The 26,350-nt window shown below is 49.0% G+C and overlaps 2 protein-coding genes across 5 annotated transcripts in view; both read left to right on the forward strand.

Moving 5' to 3' along the window:
* LOC142587341 (mitochondrial-processing peptidase subunit alpha) overlaps positions 1-26,350 on the forward strand; it is a 233,772-nt gene that overhangs the window by 101,340 nt on the left and 106,082 nt on the right. For all 4 annotated transcript variants that reach the window (XM_075698266.1, XM_075698267.1, XM_075698268.1 and 1 more), the window contains one exon: positions 10,695-10,867. In XM_075698266.1, the coding sequence (XP_075554381.1) occupies positions 10,695-10,867 (173 nt within the window). The remainder of the gene's footprint in view (positions 1-10,694; positions 10,868-26,350) is intronic.
* LOC142588042 (ATP-dependent RNA helicase me31b-like) lies at positions 11,938-12,849 on the forward strand. The gene has a single exon (XM_075699483.1). It carries the CDS (start codon positions 11,986-11,988, stop codon positions 12,847-12,849), a length of 864 nt encoding a protein of 287 aa, XP_075555598.1. The 5' UTR covers positions 11,938-11,985.

The raw sequence follows: 26,350 nt of genomic DNA on the forward strand, positions 1-26,350 counted from the left end.
GAATGTTCACGAGGCTCCGGAAGCAACAGCTACGGGTCAACGGTCTTATTTTGCAACACAATTAGAGGTTGACGGAATACTCATCCCACTCTCTGCTCCTTAACTGATCAACATGATGCTTCCAAAGATGACAGTCTTTAGTACAAACCATGTCTGACAGAAGTCCTGTAATGTTGCATACAATGCCAGGCAGCCACTTGAGACCTTCCAAGTAATTTTGGATGAACAAGGGCTGTTGATACTCCAAAGTACCACACCTTCTGGCTGCCTTGCTGTGCCAGTTTCTCCTGTTTATCCTTCATCTCCCCCAGCAGATCTGGGCGCATTTTATCCAGTGCAGTGTGGAGTCTTCTGCCCATCAGCATTTCAGGACTATCGCTTGTTGTTGAGTGTTGAAGAACATGTTGGCTTAAAAGAAAACGAGCCAGTTTTGTGGTCGTGTCTCCACCACTCATGCGTCTCAGAATCTGCTTGGTCTCTTGCACCATGCGTTCAACCTGTCCTGAAGATGGGTGGTAACGTGCCACTCTGACATGATGGATCTGGTTGTCTCGCATGAACACTTCAAACTCCTCTGAACAAAATGCTGTTCCATTGTCTGAAACCACAGTGTCTGGGATGCCATGCACTGCAAACAGAGCACGCAACTTGCGGCACACAGCTGCTGATGACATGGATTTCAGAGGAAGTATTTCCAACCATTTGGAGTGCGCGTCGACCATCAGGAGGAACAGTTCGTTGGAATGGTCCTGCAAAGTCTATGTGGGTCCTCCCAGGGACATGACCTTGCACATTCTGGCCTTGTCTTTTGACAGCACTGACAAGCTCGCACCTATCGCTCAATGCCCGCATCGATTCCTGGCTACGAGACCGGGCTTCTTGCCAAGGCTTTCATGTGCACAATACCAGGATGTGTGCAATGCAGCAACTCTAAAACATGACTTCTTGCTTGGTTTGGAATAATCAGCCTGCTGCTCTGCAGAGGACAGCCATGGTACCCTGAAAGCTCATGCTGCCGATGAATAAATGGCTTAAATTCCTCTTGTAGTTTTTCATGAGGCCAACCATTCACAACCCAATGTTGAACTCTAGCCAAAGTTGAGTCACTTCGATTGCACTGAGCTGTGAACATCCCAAGCAGTTTCAGGCCCTGTCTCCAGCATTCACACTTCGCCCAGTTTTTGTTCAGTCAAGCTTGTCTCTGTTGCTGCAGGCAGTTGACTAAGGGCATCTGCATTTCTGAGGCCTTGCACGGGCCTGTACTCCAATTCCTAGTCATATGCAGACAGCATTAGCAACCATTGTAACATCTCTCATGAAAGAACATCTGGCATTGGCTTTGCATGGTGCAACAATCCCAGTAGAGGCTTATGATCAGTCACTATGCAGAAATAGCGGCCGTAGATAAACTCGTGGAACTTCTTAATGCTAAAGCCTATGGTCAAGGCATTTCGGTCTGTCTGTGCATAGTTCCTCTCTGCTGCCGTCATTGTTCGGGAGCCATAGGCTATTGGCACCTCATAGCCATTATCATCAACGTGGCTCAACACCGCTCCAAGCCCATACGGCGAAGCATCACAGGCCAGTAGTAGAGGCTTCTGGATGCTGTAGTGGGCAAGGATGGTTGACGATTCTAGCAGCTGCTTAGCTCGATGAAAAGCCTCTGCTTCTTGCTTTGTCCGCTTCCAGCTGCCATCAAGTAACCTGTATGAGGGTGTGTGCAGCTCCACACAGGAACCTGTTGTAGAAGTCTTCCAGAAAAGCCTGCCGCTCCTTTTTACAGCTTGGTGCATCATGCAGAGCCTTCACCTTGTCATCAGTTGGCTGGATTCCTGCCCCGCTGACTTTTTACCCACGAAACTCAAGTTCATCCATGCCAAAGGCACATTTCTCTTCGTTCAGTCGCACACCTCATCCTGTATGCTCTGTAGCACTGCTCCAAGTTGCCCATTATGTTCATCTTTTTTGCCAACCAAGATGTCGCCTAGTTACACTTGCACACTTTCGATACCTTAAAGCAGCTCTTCCATGTACCACTGAAATATAGCAACAGCTACTGTTACTCTGAACTGCAAACGCATTACTCAGAAAAGTCCGTGATGAGTTGACAGTGTCAAAAGGTCAGCAGTTTCCTTGTCAACGACTAGTTGCTGATACACTTGACTTAAATCAAGCTTGGAGAACTTGGAACAGCCCATTACCTCAGCAAACAGCTCTTCTGGTGTAGGCAAGGGATATGTGTCCCAACAGATCACAGGATTCAAAGTACTTTTGTAGTCCCCGCAAATTCGTATACTGCCATCCTTCTTGGCTATAGCAACTATCAGTGTGGCCCACTGGAAATGTCGGACAGGCTCAAGAATACTTTGCCCGATAAGTTTATTCAGGGCCTCATCCACCCACGGAAGCGAATCAAAGGCAATGGGCTGGGGCTTGAAAAATCTGCAATTAGTGTGGCCCACTGGGAATGTTGGACAGGCTCAAGAATACCTTGCCCGATAAGTTTATTTAGGGCTTCATCCACACGTGGAACCAGAGCAAAGGGAATGGGCCGGGGCTTGAAAAATCTGCGTTCTGCAGATTTTTCAAGAGCCAATCTGCGTTCTGCGTTCTGCGTTCTGCACTTCCACCCCTACCGGCAGCCCTTGGCTCTTCCTGATACCTGGTTGAAAAACCTTGGAGGGCTTTTTTAGCACTTTAGTGAGGGATGGGCTTTGGCTCACTTTGTCCATTCTCAGTTGATGAACCTTCAGATCAATCCAACAAACCTTGAACCAGTCCCGGCCGAGCAAGCTCACACCTGCTCGGTTGACCATGACTGGATGTAGCCACTCCTGCCTGCCCCTGTAGTTGACTTGGACTGTCACCAAGCCTAGCACCTTCAGGTCTCGCTGGCTATACATACGAAGTTGCAACTCGCATAGCTGAAACTTATGTTTGGACACCCAAAGTGTCCACAGAGTCCTCTTGCTGACTACGAAGCACGCAGCTCCGGAATCGACTTCCATCTCAAAAGACCATCCATGACTTTGACAGTGATGTGAAATGCAGGCTCTTCACCTGCTATCTGGAAGACACTCTACACGTTCATTGTCTCGTCACTACAGCGCTGACTAGCTTGCTTGCTGTCTTTCGTCCGGGGCGTTGGCGAAGAGTGCTGAGCTTTCTGCCGCCAAGCTTTTACAATGTGCCCACGCTGCTTCCAATAGTGACGTTGCATGTGCCGAAAAGGACACAAGTCTGGCACATGACGTTCTCCGCAGTGAAAGCACTTGCTGTCAGGCTGCCGTTTGCTGTCTGGCCTGGGCTTCACAGTATCTTGCTTCGCCACCGTTGCCTTCTGAATGCAGCATAGTTCTGCTGTTGTCACCCCATGAATATTCTTGATCTCTCAGTGGGCATGTTCTGCTGCCAATGCTTTCTGCTGGGCCACCTCAAAGGTTGACTTGAGCTCAGAAAGGAGCCGTCGCTGCAAGGCGTCACCCCGGAGATCACAGATCAACCTGTCACGGAGCATATCTTCCAAGGTAGTCGCAAAGTTACAGTGCTCCGATTGTGACAAAGCTCGCTGCTATAATCAGCGATGCTCTCGCCTGGCTGCTGGTCACGCTTGCCAAATCAAAACCTTTGCACAGTGATGGATGGCATGGGGTTCACATGCACTGACAGCTTCTTGATGATGTCAGCTTAGCCCGTGCACAACGGCAGAGCCGGTGAGCACAGTGAACGAATGACTGCGTACGTCATTGGCCCACATACTGTGCACAACACGGCACATTTTTTTCTTCTGTAGTTATGTGATTTGCTTTGAAGTAAAATTCGAGCCTTTTGACGTACAGAGCAGTCCACTTTCAAAGATAACACTGGAGCACGTGGCGTCTGCTGCTGACCACAACTGGCCGGTGGCTGCAATGAGCTTCGTGCAGGCGCAGAGAGCGGTGATCTCTCGTCTGCTACCATCTGCAGCCGCAGTGAGCGTTGTGGGTGGTGCTCTTTCGTTGCCTGCTACCGTCTGCCGCTGTGCTTCGCATCGTCATGAAAAAAGCAGCTCGCCTAGGTCGTGCATAAAGCAGGCACTTTCCTTCCAGCTGGAAGGAAAGTGATGGGATTGACCTACAATGAGATAAATGTCGCAATGACACTAACGTCTTTTCCTCACCTTATCGATACATAAAGAATTGCCCACTTCAGCAAACATTTAGTATGCACGTCGACTTCTGCTATTCCACGATGGCTCTAGGGCCATACGATGAAAGCCAACATATTGTTGAACTGTGGCTAGGGAAGTACATTCGGTGCGCTATTTCAGGATTAATGAAGAGGCCGCTCAAAGCAGTTAATAGAATTGTTCAAGCTTATAAGAGCAACTGACGCATAAAGGACACTCCTAGGAAGCCACGGCGTTGGGCTACGAGCCATGTGGGAGACCTTGCCATTGTAGCTGCTGTGGCCTACTGACCTCGGGCTACTGTTCAAGACACCAAACAAAGCCTTGGACTGAATTCTTCAAAGACAACTGTGAAGTGCTGCTTGTATAAGGCAGGGTTAAAAAGCGGAACATCTGCACAGAAGATCCCCCTTCGCACTGCTTACAGGAACAAGCGGCTTAAGCTTGCAGAGGGTCACGCAGGCTGGATGGTGCAGGATTGGAAGAAGGTCGTCTTTACAAACAAGTCTACTTTTACCACCTGTTGGGACCAGAAGACACGCATTTAGCGCCCTGACTGCACTTGGTAATATACACCTTTACTATAATGTTGCTCCTTGCACGATTTTTCATTTTCATTATTGATAGCTGGAAACTTGTCTCTCTGGTTCTGAGAATTCCTGGAAGTGTTTGTAAAAGCGGATGATGATCCATAAAACAATATACAGTATTATTTATGGAATCCGACCTCTCCTATCACACGGAGCCTATCACGGTTGACAATAAGCAAAAACTGCTCCCAAATAATTATTTGAAGGGTAGCTTGAAAAATGTGCGGTCAATCTTTTTCTGGTTGCAATATATAGACATGGTGGCTAATATATAGCAATGGTATCAGCGATGACACATAACACTACATTACATTTCAGAAGCTTCTTATGTCACAAATATAACAAACTAGGAAGAGCAGTGTCGTTTCTTATGGATAGAGTTTTCCGAAGGAATCTGTAGTTCCATTTTGTAAAAATCTTTGCATGTCATAAGCTGAACCCTAGATATTGCAGAGATACTGAACGTGATGATGCAGTGTCAAGTATGCAAAAACTTCCAGTTTAATGAAAAGATCCACGACTTGCACTGCCTGATTGCATGCATTGCGGATCATGCGACGTGCTTGTTGAACCTCTGTTATTTCGTACTTCAGCTACAGGCTAGAAGACATCCAGCGGCTCACTGCAAGCGGAAGGACAGCCGTCAGCGTGTGGAGCTGCATGACAAAGAACTGGCTCGGGCCTCTCGTCAAGCTGGAAGGAAAATTCATGGCCATCAAATACTTTGACGTCATTGAACAAGTTGCCCTTCCTCATGTTGCAAATGGTGCTTCCCAGCCACATGACTTCCTGTTCCCGCATGACAACTACCCTGTAGACAATGCAAAAAAACCTCTATCACTTCTGCAGTGTCACCAAGTGGAAGTTCTGAGCTGGCCACCGCAATCTGCCAACTTGAACCCCATAGAAAATGTTTGCGGAACCATGAGAAAGGCTTTAGCAAGTTAATGCCTGCATGGGCTCTCCACAGACCGGCTTTGGAGCGCTGTCAAGGCCGAATGGGAATGTTTGAAGCAAAATTCGTTCTTCTTTGATGTCTTGTATGCAAATCTTCTTTCAAGAATGAAGGCAGTGCTGGAGGCAAACGGCGACGTGACCAGATGTTGAGCAGTGCACGGGGATTAATTACCCTTTTGTTTTCTTAAAGCTTGGAAAGATTAAAGTTTTTGAGAGCACCTTTGATGTCAAGTCCTAATATAGAGGTCATAGCAATCAGTATTTTGAAGTCGTATTCTAAAATGGCTACTGTAACCACAAAGGCACCATTTGTAAATGTTCACAACTTAATGCTTTAGAACAATTTCGCCATGCTGCTAAACTTCAGCATCCACGTGTTACTGAAGTCTCTGCAACTGCAGGAGCTTAACAGGTTATAGAGACCAATACGTTTCCCCATCGAGCTTAGTGCTGTGAATTCTTTTGAATGCTCTTTAAAGGCCTATGCACTGCAGCGACTCAAATATGCATTAGTGCACATGAGATAGCCACTAAACATGGAGTAATGCTCTCCAATATAGTTGTGCCATGAAGAGACATCTGTAAAAAATTGTGATGTTTGTCTCATAACTTGAAACAGGAAAAATAACTGTGAGGTAATATTTTGCACCGTCCAATTCTCCTTCAGTCTTGCAATGGCTAGCTATCTGAGTGTGACCAGGCAGTCTCCAGCCAACTTTAACAATGTGTGAATGGGTTGCTTTGTGACGATCCGAAGCACGGCGGTAGAAGGTAGCAGACGATGAACGAGCACCACGCACTGCACTCGCTGCGGCTGCACTCGGTAGCAGATGCCGAAAGAGCACCTCCCACTGCGCCTTTGTGAAGCTCGTGGCACCTGCCAGCCGGTGGTGGCGCAGAGCAGACGCCATGCACTCCGATGTCCCCTTCAACAGTGGCCCGCTCTGTACAAAGTCCATGCCACCTCACCAGATCTTGGCATGAATTCTCTCATGGAGCCCAACGTTGTTGTTGTTGCTGCCATCTCGGTAGATTTGCCTCATGGCCAATTGTTATGGTTTTATATGCGAAGCCCCTAGCTTCGGACACACTGGGTTACACAGCAATACAACACTAATGAATTCGCGCACAGAGGCAAGGCACCATCAGCACACACTGTCACATAGTCCTGGAATGTCCTTGTTGCCAACCATTCAAGCTCAGCACACAGGGTTGCAGACACAATAGTAATCTTCTGTCATGGAATATCCTGACTTAAAATTGACTTGCATTAATCCAAAACTTCCTTGGGCGCTTCCATCCGGGTCTATTCCTCACATTCCTATCTTTGTTTTCTACCTCCTACCTAGTTTTGTCAGGACAAAAAAACGAGAGAGAGAAAGAGAAACCTCATAAACGTACAAAAGGTGGCAGAAACACGCAAGAGTGATGGCCTTGCACTACGACATGAATATTTCGACGAGGATTCGCTGTGGTTGTGGTGCAAAAAATTTGAGAGCCACTCCTCCCGTCTGCGGTGGATGTGCGATCTACGTGGCGCAACCACCCCACGAGGGTGTGCATTCCACAGCACACTAACAAAAATTTGGAGGACGCTTAAGCTTCGCCTTTAAGAGTGGAACATGATAGCATTCAAAGATCCCTGACTGCTCCCCACGCTTCCCGGCGACTGCAGCCCATGTAAGCGTATTGTTTACCAGGGAAACGCTGGCCGCGAATGCTCTGCGCCAAGGCAGCCTCTCTGGTAAAAACGCAGCCTCCTGCATAGGCCGCGATGCAGCGGAGGCAAGTACCATCTGGAGGTATTGCAAGGAACCAGGCATGCCGCTTTGTGGCTTCCAAGATACTCTAGCGGGCGCACGCACAAATGGTGGATGCCATGGCCTGTCTATGAATGGTAGAAATGCTGGAAGAAGGGTTTCTTTAAGTTTTTGCATAACAGAATTATGTTTTCCCATGAATTCAAATTACAATCTAGCTATCGTTCCTCTGCCTATCGGCTAAGATCAAAGCAAATTACAATCCGAGGCTATGATGTTTGTAGGTTGTCTATAAGTGATACTTTACGATTTTTTTACGTATTTTAGCTTGAGTAATTTATTTAGTTCAGTAACTGCCTTGTGCCACATGAAGGGCCTGTGCATGGGTGGTTTGAAAATCTTTTTGCCAAAACAAGGTCCGACGCAGGACACCGGATTTTTTGCGGCACGGGGCCCCTTACGCTATCACATTCAAACCCAGATTGAGTAAACAAACTGATGAGAAAATATGCTTTTTGAAATTTACTACAGATGGAGCTTGCCACCTTTGTGTTATTGCACATGTCTGACTGGAGAGAGTGGAGAACGGGTACCTCAGTGACATTGTGGAACAGAAGTATGGAAATGTGCCAGTATGTGAGTGGCACTGAAAGGGTTAAAGGAGTACTCACATGACATTTTGGTTTGTCTTTTCTTGCTTTAAGCTGCCGACTCCGTAATCGTGGCATGAGGCCTTGATTTGTCGAACAAGCAGCAAATCATAGATCATGCCATCAGTTAATGTGTGCATCAAATGGAATGTGGCTTTTTATCATATGGTGTGTTTGTAAGGGTGTTTGTACGCATCAAGAAAATCAGGGTGGGTGGTGCTCACGTGAAAACATTTGTGTACAGGGAAGTTCAGTGGTTTGCCTTGCGATTAACGAGAGGAAGGAAGGGCTTGTGTGCGTTGGGAGAGAAGTGACTAATGTGGAGTGGAAAAGGGGGCCATATGTGTGGCTTGCAACCATAGGCTGCTCATGCTGCAACACTGCACTGCGTTATGTAAGCATCAACAAGTCCAGCGTTAACAACTTCCTGTAGAACAATGCAGGCCACTTTGAGGTCTAGACAGGAAGCTTGGAGGGAAATTAACCCTTTGAGGGTCGAATTATTTTGAAAAAAAAAAACTTTCCCAGGTAGTCAAATTACTTTATTGCGGATATTGAATGTACAAAATGTATAAAGTCAGTAATAAATAGTAAAAAAAAAATATTAGGAACAGCATTTTGGTGTCGGCATCACTCAGAAATGCAAAATGTTCAATAGTATTTCAGAGTGTGGTACTCCTTGAAAAACGGGTCTATGTACAGCGCCTTATCGCACTCTGCACACCTAAAATGCGTGTATGTTCTCCTCTTGGAGCGACGAGTTGTGTTGGCACATACATGACATCTTCTCTGCGTGCGGCTGCCTTGGGCAGAGATCTGAGGCACCCTCTTGCGTAAGCGCAAGAGTCATGAGCAAGAATACCTCGTGAGTGGCAGTGATAAACAAGCTAAGAGCAGCTCCAATCAAGATAGAAATCAACTTCTGCCGCCCCTGCAAGAGAGTGCCGACAAAGAGAAAAATCACGTTTCACGTGCCTACGTTGCGATCACGCGGTGAAACCAAAACCGCAAAAGGGCGTTGCCACTGAGAGCGACAATATTTCGCGAGCGGCGTTGATAAACAAGCTAAGAGCAGCGCCAATGAAGATATAAATCAACTTCCACAACCCCTTCAAGAGATTGCCAACAAAGAGAAAGATCACGTTTCGCACACCTCCGTTGCCATCATGTGGCGAAACCGAAACCGCAAAAGGGGTGTTGCTGCAGTCTGCGCGACACGCTGAAACTAGAAATCAGTTCTGTTTATCTCTGCAGCAAGGTAGCACAAATTTAAAATGCTTCTTGTAAGTCCTAAGAGGTGGCAGCATCTCCCAGTGAGCACGCATCGTCATTATGGCACGAAATTTCAAACGGACGGTCGAAACCGTACCCGCACGGCAAAAATCTGGCGGGACAGAAAACCGCCGCCGTACATGTGCGGCAAAAAGCTTCAAAGGGTTAAGCTACCTGTTTTGCTATGCGCCTAAGGTAAGCTACACTCTCACAAAGTCATCCAAACACCTTGCTGGACAAAGGTGCTGTAATGCCTTTTAGAATAGCTCAGGTGGGCTGGTTTCTTTAGAGAACTGCAGGGGTCAATGGCAGAACAAGCTGCTTTTGGCACATGTGATCTCAGAATCTAATTTTTTCCCCAAGGAGTTGCAAGTCAGCCAAGGGCAAGGCCGGTTGCATACATTCCAGTTATTCTCACTGCCTTAAGCATAGGGCAACTAAGCACAGAATGCGTTTTGTTTTTTCTCTCCGTGAGAAATTGGCAAGATGAGTGAATGTAAAAACAGTGACACAGTCACAAGGACCCATGCAGCATGACTTGTGCCATGCAGGGTAAGCTTTTTGTACAAGATACTGCTATCCTGCAGGAAATGCTACGCCTTGAAATCAGGCAGTGTCTGAAGGAATATGAATGCATGCTGTACATTGCACCTTGGCAGCATTGCCTAGGAGAGTGTGAGCTACAAAATGAACATTGTTGCACACAGGGTTGGCTGCCATGGGAAGCAGATGAAACAACACTGCACGCCAATTGTGGTCAAATTAGCACCCCGATTGTCTGCCAAAACTTGCATAGGATATCACAGGATTATAGAAATTAGTATACATAATTTCAAATTTGAAATAGACCTGTGTCGAATTGTCACTATGGAAATGCTTTGGCAATGCATTGTACAGCTAGGATGCTGTATGCAGCAACTGTAGCGTTCATCCACAAGGGGATCATGTTTCTAGAGTTTCAGTCCTTTGTTTGCAAGAGTACAGGACATGAGCTTGCAGTCACAAGAAAACAAGAAAACAAACCATGTTCTGTGCAAGTGCAACAATGCATTCACAACAGTTTGGCCTGTGAAGGTCAAGCACTGTCTGTATCGAATGATGTCTCCTTACTTGGATTACCTTTCTGTGGCCTAGACTGTCATTCTAACTAGTGCAACACATTTTGTGCTCTCATAACCTTTCCTCTTTGGAGCAGCCTTTGTCAGACCACTGCCATGGACTAAGGTCTGAGCTCTCACTGCTTTCTCGATCTCATCCAGACTTGCGCCTTGTTTATTGGGACTGGTGGTTTGTGCAGGCCGCCTATGGCAACAACACGTTGGGCTTGCCCAAGCTGTGCCCACGGGAGAATGTGGCCGTGGTTGGGCGCCAGGTGCTGTACACCTACCTGAGCCACCACTTCACTCCGTCACGCATGGTGGTGGCTGGCGTTGGGGTCGACCACACTGCATTGGTGGAAGCAGTGCACAGGTGAGACTATGTGTTAGAAAAAAAAATTTAATTATGGGGTTTTATGTGCAAAAACCACTTTCTGATTATGAGGCACACCATAGTGGAGGACTCTGCAAATTTTGACCACCTGGGGTTCTTTAACATGCACCTAAATCAAAGTACACGGGTGTTTTTGCATTTCTCCCCCATCGAAATGCAGCCGCCGTGGCCGGGATTCGATCCCGCGACCTCATGCTCAGCAGCCCAACACCATAGCCACTAAGCAACCATGGCAGGTGAGACCATGTGTGATCACATGTTGTACTTTAACCAAAAGAGTGAGCCGTGTTTGAAGTGACCAGATGTCAGCACTCCTGATGCCATCAATGAAAAAGCCAGCTTTATTGTCTTGGGGCATTGGTTTTCTTGCCCCCCCAGATCACAGGGTAAGAAGAAGGGAAAGCAGGGAAGGGAAAGTGATAGCCACCAGATACTCTGTGATAGCTGCTGCGCGCTGACATCAGGACAGTGATAGTGCAGATGGAATTTGCTACTCCCAAAGTAGTAATTTTTCACAGCATGTGTCACCAGCATGCTACAGTGGGACCTCAATGTAACAAACACGAATATAAGGAAAACAGAGGGAAGGTGGGAGATAGAAATTCAAGACAATGAACAAAACGAGAACAAGGTGAAAGCGTGCCTTTTTCAAGGCGACACATGCTTTCCTCGGCACAGTATATATAGGTAGGGTTCTTCTAAAGGAGAGAGAGGGTAAAACGGGTGGGTGTGGCAATGAGCAAAGGTGTGTTAGTTGCGAGGGTGTAGAATTGAGAGTAAAGGAGTGCTGTGCACAAGGCCGGTGACCCATAAATTTGCGCCTTGCTTACTGGGGCTGGTGCTGTGTGCAGGCTGCCTATGGCAACAACATGTTGGGCTTGCCCAAATCTGTGCCCCCGGGACACAAATATAACAAATTAAATTTTAATGTTTTCTTTCTGGGTTCAGGTGTCAGTCGATGTGTATGCCGAGAATAAATCGTGCATCGGGAAGTGCGCCTGCTGAAAGGACAGTGAATGCTGCCCGTTTGAGTCTACAGTAGATGCGCTTCAATACCGGTTTTCTGCCATAGTTGCGGTGCACTGGAGGAGTCCACAATGTCCATAGTAGTAGAAAACTCCGGGAACCATTCCACTGAGAAGACTGTAAACCACACCAACAACATTAGGGATGTCGATGAAGGTGGCTGGAAATTGAAGCTTGACATACCTCCCCGTGATCTAAGGAAGAGAACATCTGATGTCACAGACACCAAGGGCAACGAATTTGAGGACTTCTGCCTAAAGCGGGAGCTGCTTATGGGTATCTTTGAGAAGGGCTGGGAAAAGCCCTCTCCCATCCAGGATGCCAGCATCTCCATTGCACTCCTAGGGCGCGACATCCTGGCTCGGGCCAAGAACGGCACTGGCAAGATGGGTGCATACATCATCCCCATGCTCCAGCGGATAGATGTCACAAAGGATCACATCCAAGCTATGGCCATTATCCCCACTCGCGAGTTGGCCCTCCAAACCAGTCAAATCTGCATCGAGCTGTCCAAGCACCTGAAGGCCCGGGTCATGGTTACAACTGGTGGCACCAACCTGAAGGATGACATCATGCGCATGGATGACATCATGCGCATCTATGAAAACGTTCACGTGATCGTTGCGACACCTGGCCGCATTTTGGATCTCTTGGAAGAAGGAGTAGCGCAGATGGACAAGTGCAACATGCTCATTTTGGATGAGGCAGGCAAGCTTCTCTCGATCTCGAACTCAACGTCGCAGGTTGCAGCGCATCAGGAAGCTGCGACGTGGCGGGCTGCAGCGCATCAGGAGACCGCGGCTGCGGCATGGCAGGTGGGCCTGGTTCCCAGGTGCCCCTCTCCGGAACCCTGGAACGCTTGGAGGCATTCCACGTACGGTCGTCTCCAAGTCGGAAAGAGGCTGGCCCCTCCTCTTGATCACCTCTGTTGGTGAAGAAAAGGCGCAGCCTCCCTTGAAATGAAGAGACGGTTTTTTGATACGGACAAAATCGCCTACGGCTATCTTTATCTTCTTGGCGGCTCTCCTTTTGTCCGTGTAGTGCTTGCTGCTTTGCTGCTGACGCCCAACCCTTTGATGAAGTCGCGCCAACTCCTTGGCTGGGTCTTCAGCAAATGCTCGTGCTGAGAAACCCATGACATCCAGCCTGGTTCGGGGCATTCTACCATGCAGCAGGACTGCTGGGGCGACCCCGGTGGTGGCGTGCGGAGTACAGCGGTAAATGGCAAGGTATTCTGTGACAGCTTGCCGGAGTGGTCGTCTTTCGAGGAGTGAAACTTGAATGAAATTCTTCAATGTGCGATTAAAACGTTCTATTTGCCCATTGGCTTGGGGGTAGTATACCGAAGAATGTGAAAGACTGATGCTTCTGTTTTGCAGGAAAGTTATGAACTCACGCGAAGTAAACTGAGGTCCATTGTCACAAACAATCTCTTTCGGGTAGCCTTCACGGGCAAAAACACTTGTTAAAAAGTCTTTCACGGTGCTCGTGGACACTTCACTGCAAAAATACACCTCTGGCTATTTAGAATGGTAGTCGACAAGCGTTACAGCAAATCTGCTGTTGTAAGCTGCATGCTCCAAAGGCGCAACAATGTCTAGGCCAAGCTTTTGCAACGGTGCTGGTGATGTTTTGGCGGACTTATCTGCCTCCAAGCAGATATGGCAGTTTTTTACTGCCGTTTCCGCTTGCTCATCCATTCTTGGCCACCAGAACCGCTCACGCAGTCGCACCTTCGTGCGCGTGATACCCGGATGTGTCTTGTGCGCGGTGCCGATGATCTGAGTCGTGAGGGAGGACAGAACAACGAGGCGCTCTCCACGCAGAAGCAGGTTATCGACAACAAAAAGTTCTTCCCGAATGGCGTAGAATGGTTTCGCCTCTTCTGGTATGGACTTCTTTGGCGGCCAGGAACTCAGCACGAATGAGTTGATGGTTTCCAGGCAACTGTCGTCGAGGGCGGCCAGCCTGAACTTCTCCTTAGTCACGCAGGCTGGCTCAATGAACGAGACAATTTCTTCCTCCTTAGCAATCTCTGCTTCCGAGGTTGGTGCTGGTAGCCGTGAAAGTACATCTGCTACAGTGTTTGTGGACCCCTTGCGGTATTCAACAGTGAAATTGTAGCAAAGCAGTCGTGCACTCCAGCGTGCGATTCAAAGTGGGCGTCTTCCATGTCCTTGTGACGACAGCAAGGACACCAGTGCCTGGTGGTCTGTTCGAATTGTGAAATGGCGACCCACAGGTATGTGTGCCATTGCTCACACGCCCAAATGCGCGCAAGAGCTTCTCGTTCCCCGACTGAATATGTTCTCTCCGCAGGCGACAGTGTATGAGATGCGAAAGCGACTGTGCGGAGCTCGTGGCCACTTTGTTGCTGCAGGGCTGCTCCCAGCCCACAGTCAGACGCGTCGGTTGACACAATGACTGGCGATGACGGATCGAACATCTGGAGGACTGTACTCGACGAAAGCACTTCCTTTACCCTCCGGAAGCTGCTGTCTGCTTCGGCAGACCAGATGAATGGCTCATTTTTGCGAAGTAAGACTCTCATAGGCTCAACCACTTGTGCCAAGTGTGGAACGAACTTGGAGTAGTATTCTACGAGACCCAGGAGCGAACGCAGGGTGGCCACATCAATTTGCACTGGTATGTTAACTATGGAGTCTACTTTCTCTGGAAGTGGCGAAATACCACGTGCAGTGACCTTGTGCCCTAGAAAGGCAAGTTCTGGAACGTCGAAAAGGCATCTGCTGTTCAGCTTCAGACCTGCGTTCTTGATCTTTTGCAGCAGGGTCTTCAAGTTTGAAAGGTGTTCTTCTGCAGTCTTGCCAAAAATGATGACATCATCAATGTAGAACAACACGCCAGGGCAGCTGTCAAGGATTGTCGCCATCATCTTCTGAAATGCCGCTGGGGCAGAAACCAACCCAAAGCAAACTCTTTTAAAACGGAAAAGGCCATCATGAGTGATGAAAGCTGTCAGATCCCTGCTGTCAGGGTGCAAGAGAACCTGATGGTAAGCGGAAGCCAAGTCAAGTTTGGAGAAGTGTGTAGCACCTACCAAAGCGTGAAGCAGCTCCTCTGTATCGGGCAATGAGAAACTGTCTGGAACAATAGATTGGTTCGGCTCTCGAAGGTCTACGCATATCCTGATGCTACCATCTTTCTTGTTAACAACAACAATGGGGGACACCCATTCAGAAGCATCGATCCGCTCGATGATGTCAAGGCTCAGCAGTCTCTGAAGCTCATTTGATACTGGTGACCGAAGAGAATACGGCAAACGGCGAAGCTTCAAAGTTACAGGCTGCATGCCTTGCTGTGTCTTGATGCGATGCGTGAACCCCTTAGCAAGACCCAACTCGGGACTGAAAAGTGAACTGAACTCATGCGCTAAGGCTGGCGGAAGAGCTTTGTTACGGGGCTGCTTGCGTGAGGGTGTGGAAATAGAACAGGATAGCGGGTTAACAACAGTCGGGTCTGCAACAGTAGAACCCTCAATGCGAAGATCCAAGGCTTTAATGCCGTCAAGACCGATCAGACAAGTTCCTCGGTGAACAACATAAAAATGTAGCGACGCTGTGCGGCCTTTAAACCGAACGTCTGCCTGGAAACAACCTAGCACTGGAATCGGCCGTTGAGAGTAGTCAAACAGACTAACATGCGGCGCAGGCAGAAGTGGAACGCTCTGAAAATATCGACTGAATTCTTGCTCCGACAGGATTGAAACAGACGACCCTGAATCAACAAGGAATGTCAAAGTGACATTCGCGACTTGCACTTGAATATGAATTCCGCTACGCGTGGAACGTTGCACAGTCAAAACTTCCTCAGCACTGCTGGATGACGAAACATCTTCATGAAATTCAACTTCACGGACTCGGCCTTGCATTTGGGTTAGCTTGCGGTTGCATACCCTTTGAAAGTGGCCTTTGCGACCGCAAAACGAACAAGTCTTGCCATGCACTGGGCACTGCGGCGCTGACGCGATGTGGTCCCGCGAACCGCATCAGAAACAATGTGGCGAGCCGGAGCGGCTACTCTGTTCTCGGTTCTGCTGAGGGGGGCGGTTCCGCTGCGGCGCACGTGAGCCGCCCGCACTCCTCGTTAAATTCTGCTCTAAGGTGGCTGCCGGTTCTGAATTCCTTTTTTTCGAAGAATGCGACGATGGTTTTCGACGCTGCCGCAATGAAATTGCTTCGACCGAAGCAGAAAGCTCCTTTAGCTCTTCAGCCGCCTGCTCAAACTGAAGTGCAATTCAAACAGACTTCTCGGATAAAAGTGTGGAACCGTCGAGCAGTAACCGCTTACGTACGCGAGTGGAAGCTACGCCGGCAACGAATTGATCCCGCAGAGCATCATCTTGCGAGGCAAACGAACAATGTGACGCTAGCTCCCGTAGAGCGGCAACAAAGTCATGAACGGGCTCGCCTGTGTGTTGGTTGCGGCGGCGAAAGCGATGACGCTCGATGATAATGTTGCGCGACGTCAGAAACTGGTGCCGTAATGCAGCGAGTGCAGAGTCGTATTCGTCAGGAGGGGCCACGACAAACTTTTCATCGGCAAGTGCTGCGGCACTGGGCGCGGCCGGTGCTGCGGCGCTGGTCCCTGCATGTAGCGTCTGATAAGTACGCTGGCCCTCCGTCCCCAAACAAGAACGCAAGAATAGCCTTGCGTTGCTCCGGCTTGAATGCGGCGGCTCCGGATGCCAGCAAGTACACGTTGAACATCTGCTCCCACTGCTCCCATGGCAATGAGGAACGGCCGGGCGTCGGAAGGAAAAACGGTGGCGGAGCAAGCCCGGTGAAGCTCATGGTGGGCGGATACGGACGGCGCAGCGGGGCTGGGGGTACGTTCACGACATCCTCATCGCCAATGTGGTATTGACCGAAGCTGGAAGTCAGACTCCAGCTGTTCCGAAGTAAAAAGCTGTTTATTTAACATATGCAACCAATATATATATAATGAAGAACAGAAGCGCCCCCTGCGGAATAAAGAACTGAAATGAATAACGAAACTGAATATAACAATGACGTATACAGCGCTGGCTAACAAACACTCTTTATTTATTGCATTTTCACTTGCAGTGTATAGCAACTCCTAAGCAAAAAACAAAAAAGTATATTATCATCATCATCATCAGCCTGGTTACGCCCACTGCAGGGCAAAGGCCTCTCCCATATTTCTCCAACTACCCCGGTCAGGTACTAATTGTGGCCATGTTGCCCCTGCAAACTTCTTAATCTCATCCGCCCATCTAACTTTCTGCCGCCCCCTGCTACGCTTCCCTTCCCTTGGAATCCAGTCCGTAACACTTAATGACCATCGGTTATCTTCCCTCCTCATTACATATCCTGCCCATGCCCATTTCTTTTTCTTGATTTCAACTAAGAGATCATTAACTCACGTTTGTTCCCTCACCCAATCTGCTCTTTTCTTATCCCTTAATGTTACACCTATCATTCTTCTTTCCATAGCTCATTGCGTCGTCTTCAATTTAAGTAGAACCCTTTTCATAAGCCTCCAGGTTTCTGCCCCGTATGTGAGTACTGGTAAGACACAGCTGTTCTATACTTTTCTCTTGAGGGATAATGACAACCTGCTGTTCATGATCTGAGAATGCCTGCCAAACGCACCCCAGCCCATTCTTGTTCTTCTGATTATTCCAGTCTCATGATCCAGATCCGCGGTCACTACCTGTCCTAAGTAGATGTATTCCCTTACCACTTCCAGTACCTTGCTACCTATCGTAAACTGCTGTTCTCTTCCGAGACTGTTAAACATTACTTTAGTTTTCTGCAGATAAATTTTTAGACCCACCCTTCGGCTTTGCCTCTTGTCTTTGCCTCCAGGTCAGCGAGCATGCATTGCAGTTGGTCCCCTGAGTTACTAAGCAAGACAATATCATCAGCGAATCGCAAGTTACTAAGGTATTCTCCATTAACTCTTATCCCCAATTATTCCCAATCCAGGTCTCTGAATACCTCCTGTAAACACGCTGTGAATAGCATTGGAGAGATTGTATCTCCCTGCCTGACGCCTTTGTTTATTGGGATTTTGTTACTTTCTTTATGGAAGACTACGGTGGCTATGGAGCCGCTATAGATATCTTTCAGTATGTTTACATACGGCTCGTCTACACCCTGAGTCCGCAATGCCTCCATGACTTCTGAGGTTTTGACTGAATCAAAGGCTTTCTCGTAATCAATGAAAGCTATATATAAGGGTTGGTTATATTCCGCACATTTCTCTATCACCTGATTGATAGTGTGAATATGGTCTATTGTTGAGTAGCCTTTACGAAATCCTGCCTGGTCCTTTGGGTGACGGAAGTCTAAGGTGGTTCCTGATTCTATTTGCAATTACCTTAGTAAATACTTTGTAGGCAACGGGCAGTAAGCTGATCGGTCTATAATTTTTCAAGTCTTTGGCATCCCCTTTCTTATGGATTAGGGTAATGTTAGCGTTCTTCCAAGATTCCAGTACACTCGAGGTCATGAGGCATTGTGTATGCAGGATGGCCAGTTTTTCTAGAACAATCTGCCCACCATCCTTCAAGAAATCTGCTGTTACCTGATCCTCCCCAGCTGCCTTCCCCCTTTGCATAGCTCCCAAGGTTTTCTTTACTTCTTCCGGCATTACGGCATTACTTGTGTGATTTCAAATTCCTCTGGTCTATTCTCTCTTCCATTATCGTAGTGGGTGCTACTGGTACTGTATAAATCTCTATAGAACTCCTCAGCCACTTGAACGATCTCATCCATATTAGTAATGATATTGCCGGCTTTGTCTCTTGACGCATACATCTGATTCTTGCCTATTCCTAGTTTCTTCTTCACTGCTTTAAGGCTTCCTCCGTTCCTGAGAGCATGTTCAATTCTAATCATATTATACTTCCGTATGTCAGCTGTCTTACACTTATTAACTTGGACAGTTTTGCCAATTCTATTCTAGCTCTGGGTTAGAGGCTTTCATACATTGGCGTTTCTTGATCAGATCTTTCGTCTCCTGCGATAGCTTACTGGTAACCTGTCTAACGGAGTTGCCACCGACTTCTATTGCACCCTCCTTTACCCTTTGAGGGTCGAATTATTTTGAAAAAAACTTTCCCAGGTGGTCAAATTACTTTATTGCAGATCTTGAATGTACAAGATGTATAAAGTCGGGAATAAATAGTAAAAAAAAATTAGGAACAGTATTTTGGTGTCGGCATCACTCAGAACTGCAAAATGTTCAATAGTATTTCAGAGTGTGGTACTCCTTGAAACACGGGTCACCGCACAGCGCCTTATCGCAGTCTGCACACCTAAAATGCGTGTATGTTCTTCTCTTGAAGCGACGAGGTGTGTTGGCGCACACATGACATCTTCCCTGCGTGCGGCTGCCTTGGGCAGAGGTCTGAGGCGCCCTCTCGCATAAGCGCGCTGCCGCAGAGAGCGAGAATACCTCACGAGCGGCAGTGATAAACAAGCTTAGAGCAGTGCCAATCAAGATAGAAGTCAACTTCCGCCGTCCCTGCGATGGCGTGCTGACAAAGAGAAAAATTACGTTTCGCGCGCCTCCGTTGCGATCACGTGGAGGAACTGAAACCGCGAAAGCGCGTTGCCGCTGAGAGCGAGGACACCTTGCTAGCGGCAGTTATAAACAAGCTAAGAGCAGCACCAATCAAGATAGAAATCAACTTCCACCGCCTCTGCAAGAGAGAGCCGACAAAGAGAAAAATGACGTTTCGCGCGCCTCCGTTGCGATCACGCGGCGAAACCGAAACCGCAAAAGGGGTGTTGCCGCAGTCTGCGTGACGCGCTGAAGCTAGAAATCAGTTCTGTTTATCTCCCCAAGAAGGTAGCACAAATATCAAGCACTTCTTGCAAGTCCTAAGAGGTGGCAGCACCTCCCAGTAAGCATGCATCGTCATTATGGCGCGAAATTTCAAACGGAGAGTCGAAACCGTACCCGTAGGGCGAAGACCTTGCGGGACAGAAAACCGCTGCCGTTCATGTGCGGCAAAAACCTTTAAAGGGTTAATGATGCCCCCAAGATTGTCGTTCATTGTTTCAACACTAAGGTCCTCTCTCTGAGTTAAAGCCGAATACCTGTTCTGTAGCTTGATCTGGAATTCCTCTGTTTTCCCTCTTACCGCTAACTCATTGATCGGCTTCTTATGTACCAGTTTCTTCCGTTCCCTCCTCAGGTCTATGCTAATTCGAGTTCTTACCATCCTATGGTCACTGCAGCGCACCTTGCCGAGCACGTCCACATCTTGTATGATGCCAGGGTTAGCGCAGAGTATGAGGTCTATTTCATTTCTAGTCTCGCCGTTCGGGCTCCTCCACGTCCACTTTCGGCTATCGCGCTCGCGGAAGAAGGTATTCATTATCCTCATATTATTCTGTTCCGCAAACTCTACTAATAACTCTCCCCTGCTATTCGTAGTGCCTATGCCATATTCCCCCACTGCCTTGTCTCCAGCCTGCTTCTTGCCTACCTTGGCATTAAAGTCGCCCATTAGTATAGTGTATTTAGTTTTCACTCTCCCCACCGCCGATTCCACGTCTTCATAGAAGCTTTCGACTTCCTGGTCATCATGACTGGATGTAGGGGCGAACACATGTACGATCTGTACCTCTTATTAAGGTTCACAACAAGACCTGCCACACTCTCGTTAACGCTATAGAGTTCCTGTACGTTACCATCTATATTCTTATTAATCAGGAATCCGACTCCTAGTTCTCGCCTTTCCGCTAAGCCCCGGTAGCACAGGACATGCCCGCTTTTTAGCACTGTATATGCTTCATTTGTCCTCCTAACTTCACTGAGCCCTATTATATCCCATTTACTGCCCTCTAATTCCTCCAATAGCACTGCTAGACTCACCTCACTAGATAACGTTCTAGCGTTAAATGTTGCCAGGTTCAGATTTCAATGGCGGCCTGTCTGGATCCAGGGATTCTTAGCACCCTCTGCTGCATTGCAGGTCTGACCGCCACCGTGGTCAGTTGCTTTGCAGCTGCTGGGGACTGAGGGCCAGGGATTGATTGTTGTGTTCATATGGGAGGTTGTGGCCAAGTATTGCACCAGGGTGGCCAATCCTGCTCTGGTGAGGGAGTGCCTTACCGGTTTTGGTCACCGGGATCAGGCCGCACTCCAGGCCTGTTTGTGCAATTTTATCAACACGCGGAGATTTTTTTTTTTAATCCAGTGGAAAATTGCGCGGCACCGGGATTCGAACCACGGACCTCTTGCACGCGAGGCGGATGCTCTACCTCTACGCCACCGCTGCAGTCCTATAAAAAAGTATATATATATATATATATATATATTGTTACGCGCGAAGGAGACCGTTTGTAACCCTTACGGATGAAGGGGACCGTTTACTTTAGGTCGCGAAGGTGAGCGCAAGAGTGGTCAGCTGGTTTATCATTTGAGCGTCGTTCTCTTCTTTCTTCTTCCACTCGGGACCGCAAGCACGTTCACTGGTCTTCGTTTTCTTCATGCGTAACATTCCTCTCGTCGCAGACGAAGCCCGCCGGGCGAGTCAATCCATGTGTCTTGACGTGAACAATTTCAAGCGGGCGACATGGACCACTTGTGTCTTGGCAGCTCTTCTACCACTCGCCGTGAGGCGAGCTATGTTATACGTGACTTCCGTGAGTCTGCTAATAATCACAAACGGTCCATTGTAGGTGGCCAAAAGCTTTTGGCATAACCCGCGTTTCCGTACTGGAGTCCACAGCCAGACTAAATCACCAGGGCGATAGGTTACCGGACGGTGGCGAATGTCGTAGCGTACTTTTGATCTGTCCTGCGATGCCAAAGTGTGCAAACGAGCAATACGACGAGCTTCTTCGGCGAGGCAGAGAGTCTCGGCGACGGTGGGATTTTCGTGACTGCAGAAGGGGAAAACAGTGTCGATTGTGTACCGGGGTGGCCGTGCGTACAGCAGGAAGAAAGGGCTATAGCCGGTGGTCTCGTGCTTGGCGGTGTTAAATGCGTACGTGATAAAAGGCAGTACGTCATCCCAGTTCTTGTGGTCGGATGAAACGTACATAGATAGCATGTTTACAATTGTTTGGTTGGTACGCTCCGTAAGCCCATTCGTCTGTGGATGGTATGGTGTCGAGTGACGCAAGTGGGAATCACACAAACGAAGCAGCTCCTCTACGACGTCCGCTGTGAATTGTTGTCCACGGTCGCTGATGATCATGCGGGGCGAACCATGTCGCAGGATCACATATTGCAGCAGGAATGTTGAAACGTCAGTGGCAGTTGCGGAGGGCACGGCCGCCGTCTCGCAGTAGCGTGTGAGGTAGTCGACGCAAACAACTATCCAACGGTTTCCCTTGGCTGATTTTGGAAATGGGCCTATGAAGTCAATGCCCACTTGTTGGAAAGGCGTGCTTGGAGGCGGGATCGGCTGCAGAAGACCTGCCAGAGCAGTAGATGGCCGTTTGTGGCGCTGACACTGCATGCAGCTGGCCACATACGTCTCAACAGATTGTCGCATTCCAGGCCAATAAAAGCGTTCCTGAATCCGGTAAAGCGTCCTCGCCGAACCCAGATGGCCTGACGTAGGGTCGTCGTGCATAGCACTCAGAATCGCTGTGCGAAGGCTCTCCGGCACCACTAGGAGAAAACGTGCGCCAGTGCTGGAAAAGTTCTTCTTATAGAGGAGTCCATCACGTACACAGAAATGGTTTGCTGTCGTCGAGGCGGTCGTAGCGGTGAAGAGCGGTGTTAATTTATCGTCTTTTCGCTGTTCGGTTTTGAAGCAGTCGAAGTCTGGAAAACGCGGCGACACAGAAGGCACGAGGTGATCGAAGTCGTCGGCGTCACAGTCCATAGTACTAAGTGGCATACGCGAGAGACAGTCCGCATCAGCGTGTCGTCGACCACTCTTATAAGAGACGGTGAAGCTGTATTCTTGCAGTCGGAGCGGCCAGCGCGCAAGGCGGCCACAAGGGTCACGAAGATTCACAAGCCAAGACAACGAGTGGTGGTCGGTGACCACTGTAAAGGGGCGTCCATACAGGTAAGAACGAAACCGCTGAACCGCAAATATTACCGCGAGGCATTCTTGTTCCGTCACAGTGTAATTCTGCTCGGGCCTACTTAATGAGCGGCTTGCATATGCGATCACGTGTTCGCGGTCACCGTAGCGTTGAACTAGGACGGCACCAATACCTATGCCACTGGCATCCGTATGGAGTTCTGTCGGAGCTGAAGGACTGAAGTGTTGAAGAACCGGTCGTGACGTCAGCAGGAACTTCAACTGACGAAAAGAAGAGTCGCACTCCGGAGTCCACTCAAAGGGGGTGTCCTTTCGTAGCAGGCATGTCAGCGGATACGCAACGTCGGCGAATTTAGGAATAAATCGGCGGAAATAGGAACAAAGCCCCAGAAAACTACGGAGCTCCTTGACACAGCGCGGTGCACTGAACGCTTCAACGGCTGCTGTTTTCTGGGGATCAGGGCGGATGCCATCCTTGTCGACGAGGTGCCCAAGCACAAGGGTTTGGCGGTCTCCGAAGTGGCATTTCTTAGAGTTTAAAACTAGACCAGCGTTTCTGATGCAGTTCAGGACAATATCCAGACGCGAGTTGTGTTCGCTGAAGGTGCGGCCAAAGATGACGACGTCGTCGAGGTAGCACATGCAGACGTTCCACTTCAAGCCACGCAATACAATGTCCATAAATCTCTCGAAAGTTGCCGGAGCGTTGCACAATCCAAATGGCATCACATTAAATTCGAAGAGCCCGTCAGGGGTTACAAAGGCAGTCTTCTCCTTGTCGTCAGGATGCATCGGAATTTGCCAATAGCCGGATCGTAAATCTACTGAGGAAAAGTAAGAGGCGGAATGAAGGCAGTCTATTGCGTCATCAATACGTGGGAGTGGGTACACGTCCTTTTTTGTTACAGCATTCAAACGGCGATAGTTGACGCAAAATCTCCAAGATCCATCTTTTTTTTTTAACAAGAATCACTGGAGCTGCCCACGGACTTGCTGACTCTTGTACGACTCCCTTTTTCATCATTTCGTGCACTTGTTCGTTGATAATCTGGCGCTCTGATGGTGAAACACGATATGGCTTTTGTCTAATCGGATTTGCCGAACCCGTGTTGATGGTATGGCGCGTTCGAGACGCATGGATTGCAGGTATATTGTCCTTCTGCGCAAAGTCGAATACCGAAACGTGCTTCGAAAGCACACCCACTAACGTTCGGCGTTCACTCGTGATGAGCGATTTATTTACCATCGACAAAAGGGCCGTTTCCGAACTGTGGCCGTCAGGTTCTTCCGGCACATCTGTAAGTTCAGCCACTGATAAGGACGCGTGTTCCCTGGCGAAGGCTAGTTTCATGCCGTCTGATAGTCTAACGGGCTCCTTAGAACAGTTTACGGTCCGTAAGCCAGTGCGTCCGCCTTTGATCGACACCACACAATGTGGCACCAAAACATTCTTCTTCATACAGTTAAAGTGCATCGGTTCTACGGTAGCTTCGAAGCAGTCGGAATCGGCGCCGCAACAGACAACGGGAACGCAAACGGTAGATGATGCAGGTATGATCGTATCACCACAAACACACAGTGTAGTTTCGCGATCTACAGGGTTCTCCAGGAGTCCTGATGGAATCCTACCACTTAAGAATACTTTTCCTGTGCGGCAGTCGACAGTAGCACCACACTCCCGCAAGAAGTCCATGCCGAGAATAACATCATGAGTCGACCGAGGAATACTTACAAACTCTGTCGTAATAACATGGCCTCCCAAAAATACGTCAGCACTACACACACCAATAGGTCGCAACGGCTCACCACTCACTCCACAGAACTTTGAATCTTCATCCCATTTAAACAAAACCTTTCGCCCTAACACGTGTTTAAACGAGACACTCATGACCGAAATTGTTGCGCCTGTGTCCACCAGAGCCATCACAGGGACATTATCTACAAGCACGCGCACTTTGTTTTTCAGCGTCAACGCAGGGGGTATTTCTGTCAGTAGCACGTCTCCAGCGACCTCACCTCCCGTCGGCCGCGCTAGCTAGTTTTCCGGTGACGAAGGGGACGCGGTGCGACGCAGCGGTGAGGGAGAACGGGGAGCACGACGTTGCGGTGGGGGTGTCAAACTTCTGTCAGATGCTGGGGAGCGATTCCGGGAGCTGCTCGGCCAATACTCGTCGCCAGACGATACGTGTGCTTGCCGCGGGGCACCGTGTGGCCATTCGGAGGGCCGAGAAAACTCTGACGGCTGGCCATACCACATGGTCACACACTGGTTGCAAAACCGCGATATATGACCCGGGACACCACGGGAATAACACACCGGGAGAGGTCTAAACCTTGGTCGTTCGTCGATGAAGCGGATATTATCATTTTCCCGCGTGTAGTGGGTTGGTTCGTGGCGTGTGTCACGACGATACATCGGGCGTCGAGAGGGCGTGCGCTGAGTGCGCTGGTCATAGCGCGGAGTCGGCGGGCGTGTTGTCATCCTCGACTGTGGGGCTGCGCTGTACTCTACGGCCGCTGCGGTAACCATTGGTTGCCAAGGGGCCGAATGTGGCGCTGTCATAGCCTCACGTGACGTGTACACGCCATGGTGGTCAAAAGTGGAATGCAACAACCCTTCGCGGCGGGAAAGTTCCTCGCGGACAATCTGTCGGATGGTCGAAGGAAGGTCGAGGCAAGGACTCGTGTCCACACTGGCAACCGTCATAACATTTGCCAACCGACCAAACTTTGGCGCAATCCGACGCATCTTGAGCGTTTCAAAAGTTCTGCAGTGCCGAATGACGTCGGACACAGAACTGAGGCTCTCCTTTCCAATTAGAAAATTGTACACATCCTCAGCCACTCCTTTCAGCAAATGCCCAACTTTATCTTCGTCCGACATGCGAGCATTGACCACCTTGCACAGCCTTAACACTTCTTTGATGTATGTTGTGCATGTCTCACCTGGTAGCTGCGCCCGTTGCGACAGTGTCTGCTCCGCATGCTTCTTTTTGGCGACTGGGTCCCCAAAATACGCCTTTAACTCGTCAACAAAATGTTCCCACGTCGTAAGCGCGTCCTCGTGGTTCTCGTACCACACGAGGGCGGTATCGGTCAGGGAGAACACCACGTTGGTGAGCTGAGCGGTTGCATCCCACCCGTTAGATTTGCTCACTCGTTTGTAGTGGATGAGCCACTCGTCGGCATCTTCCCCCGCTTTGCCTCCGAAGGTGGGTGGAACTCGGTAGTATGGCAGCGGACTGCTAGGCGCTGCCCTCGTAGTGGCTCCTTCTTCTGGCTTGTCGAAGATGGTCACGGCTGATGGCGGGAGGCCGGCAAGTCGACGGCTTCGACGAAGCTGCGGCAGTGATGGTTCCGTTGTTGTGAGCGATACCCAGCACCTCCACCACTTTGTTACGCACGAAGGAGACCGTTTATAACCCTCA

This window comes from Dermacentor variabilis, chromosome 7, assembly GCF_050947875.1.
Source record: "Dermacentor variabilis isolate Ectoservices chromosome 7, ASM5094787v1, whole genome shotgun sequence".
Classification (NCBI taxonomy): Eukaryota; Metazoa; Arthropoda; class Arachnida; order Ixodida; family Ixodidae; genus Dermacentor; species Dermacentor variabilis.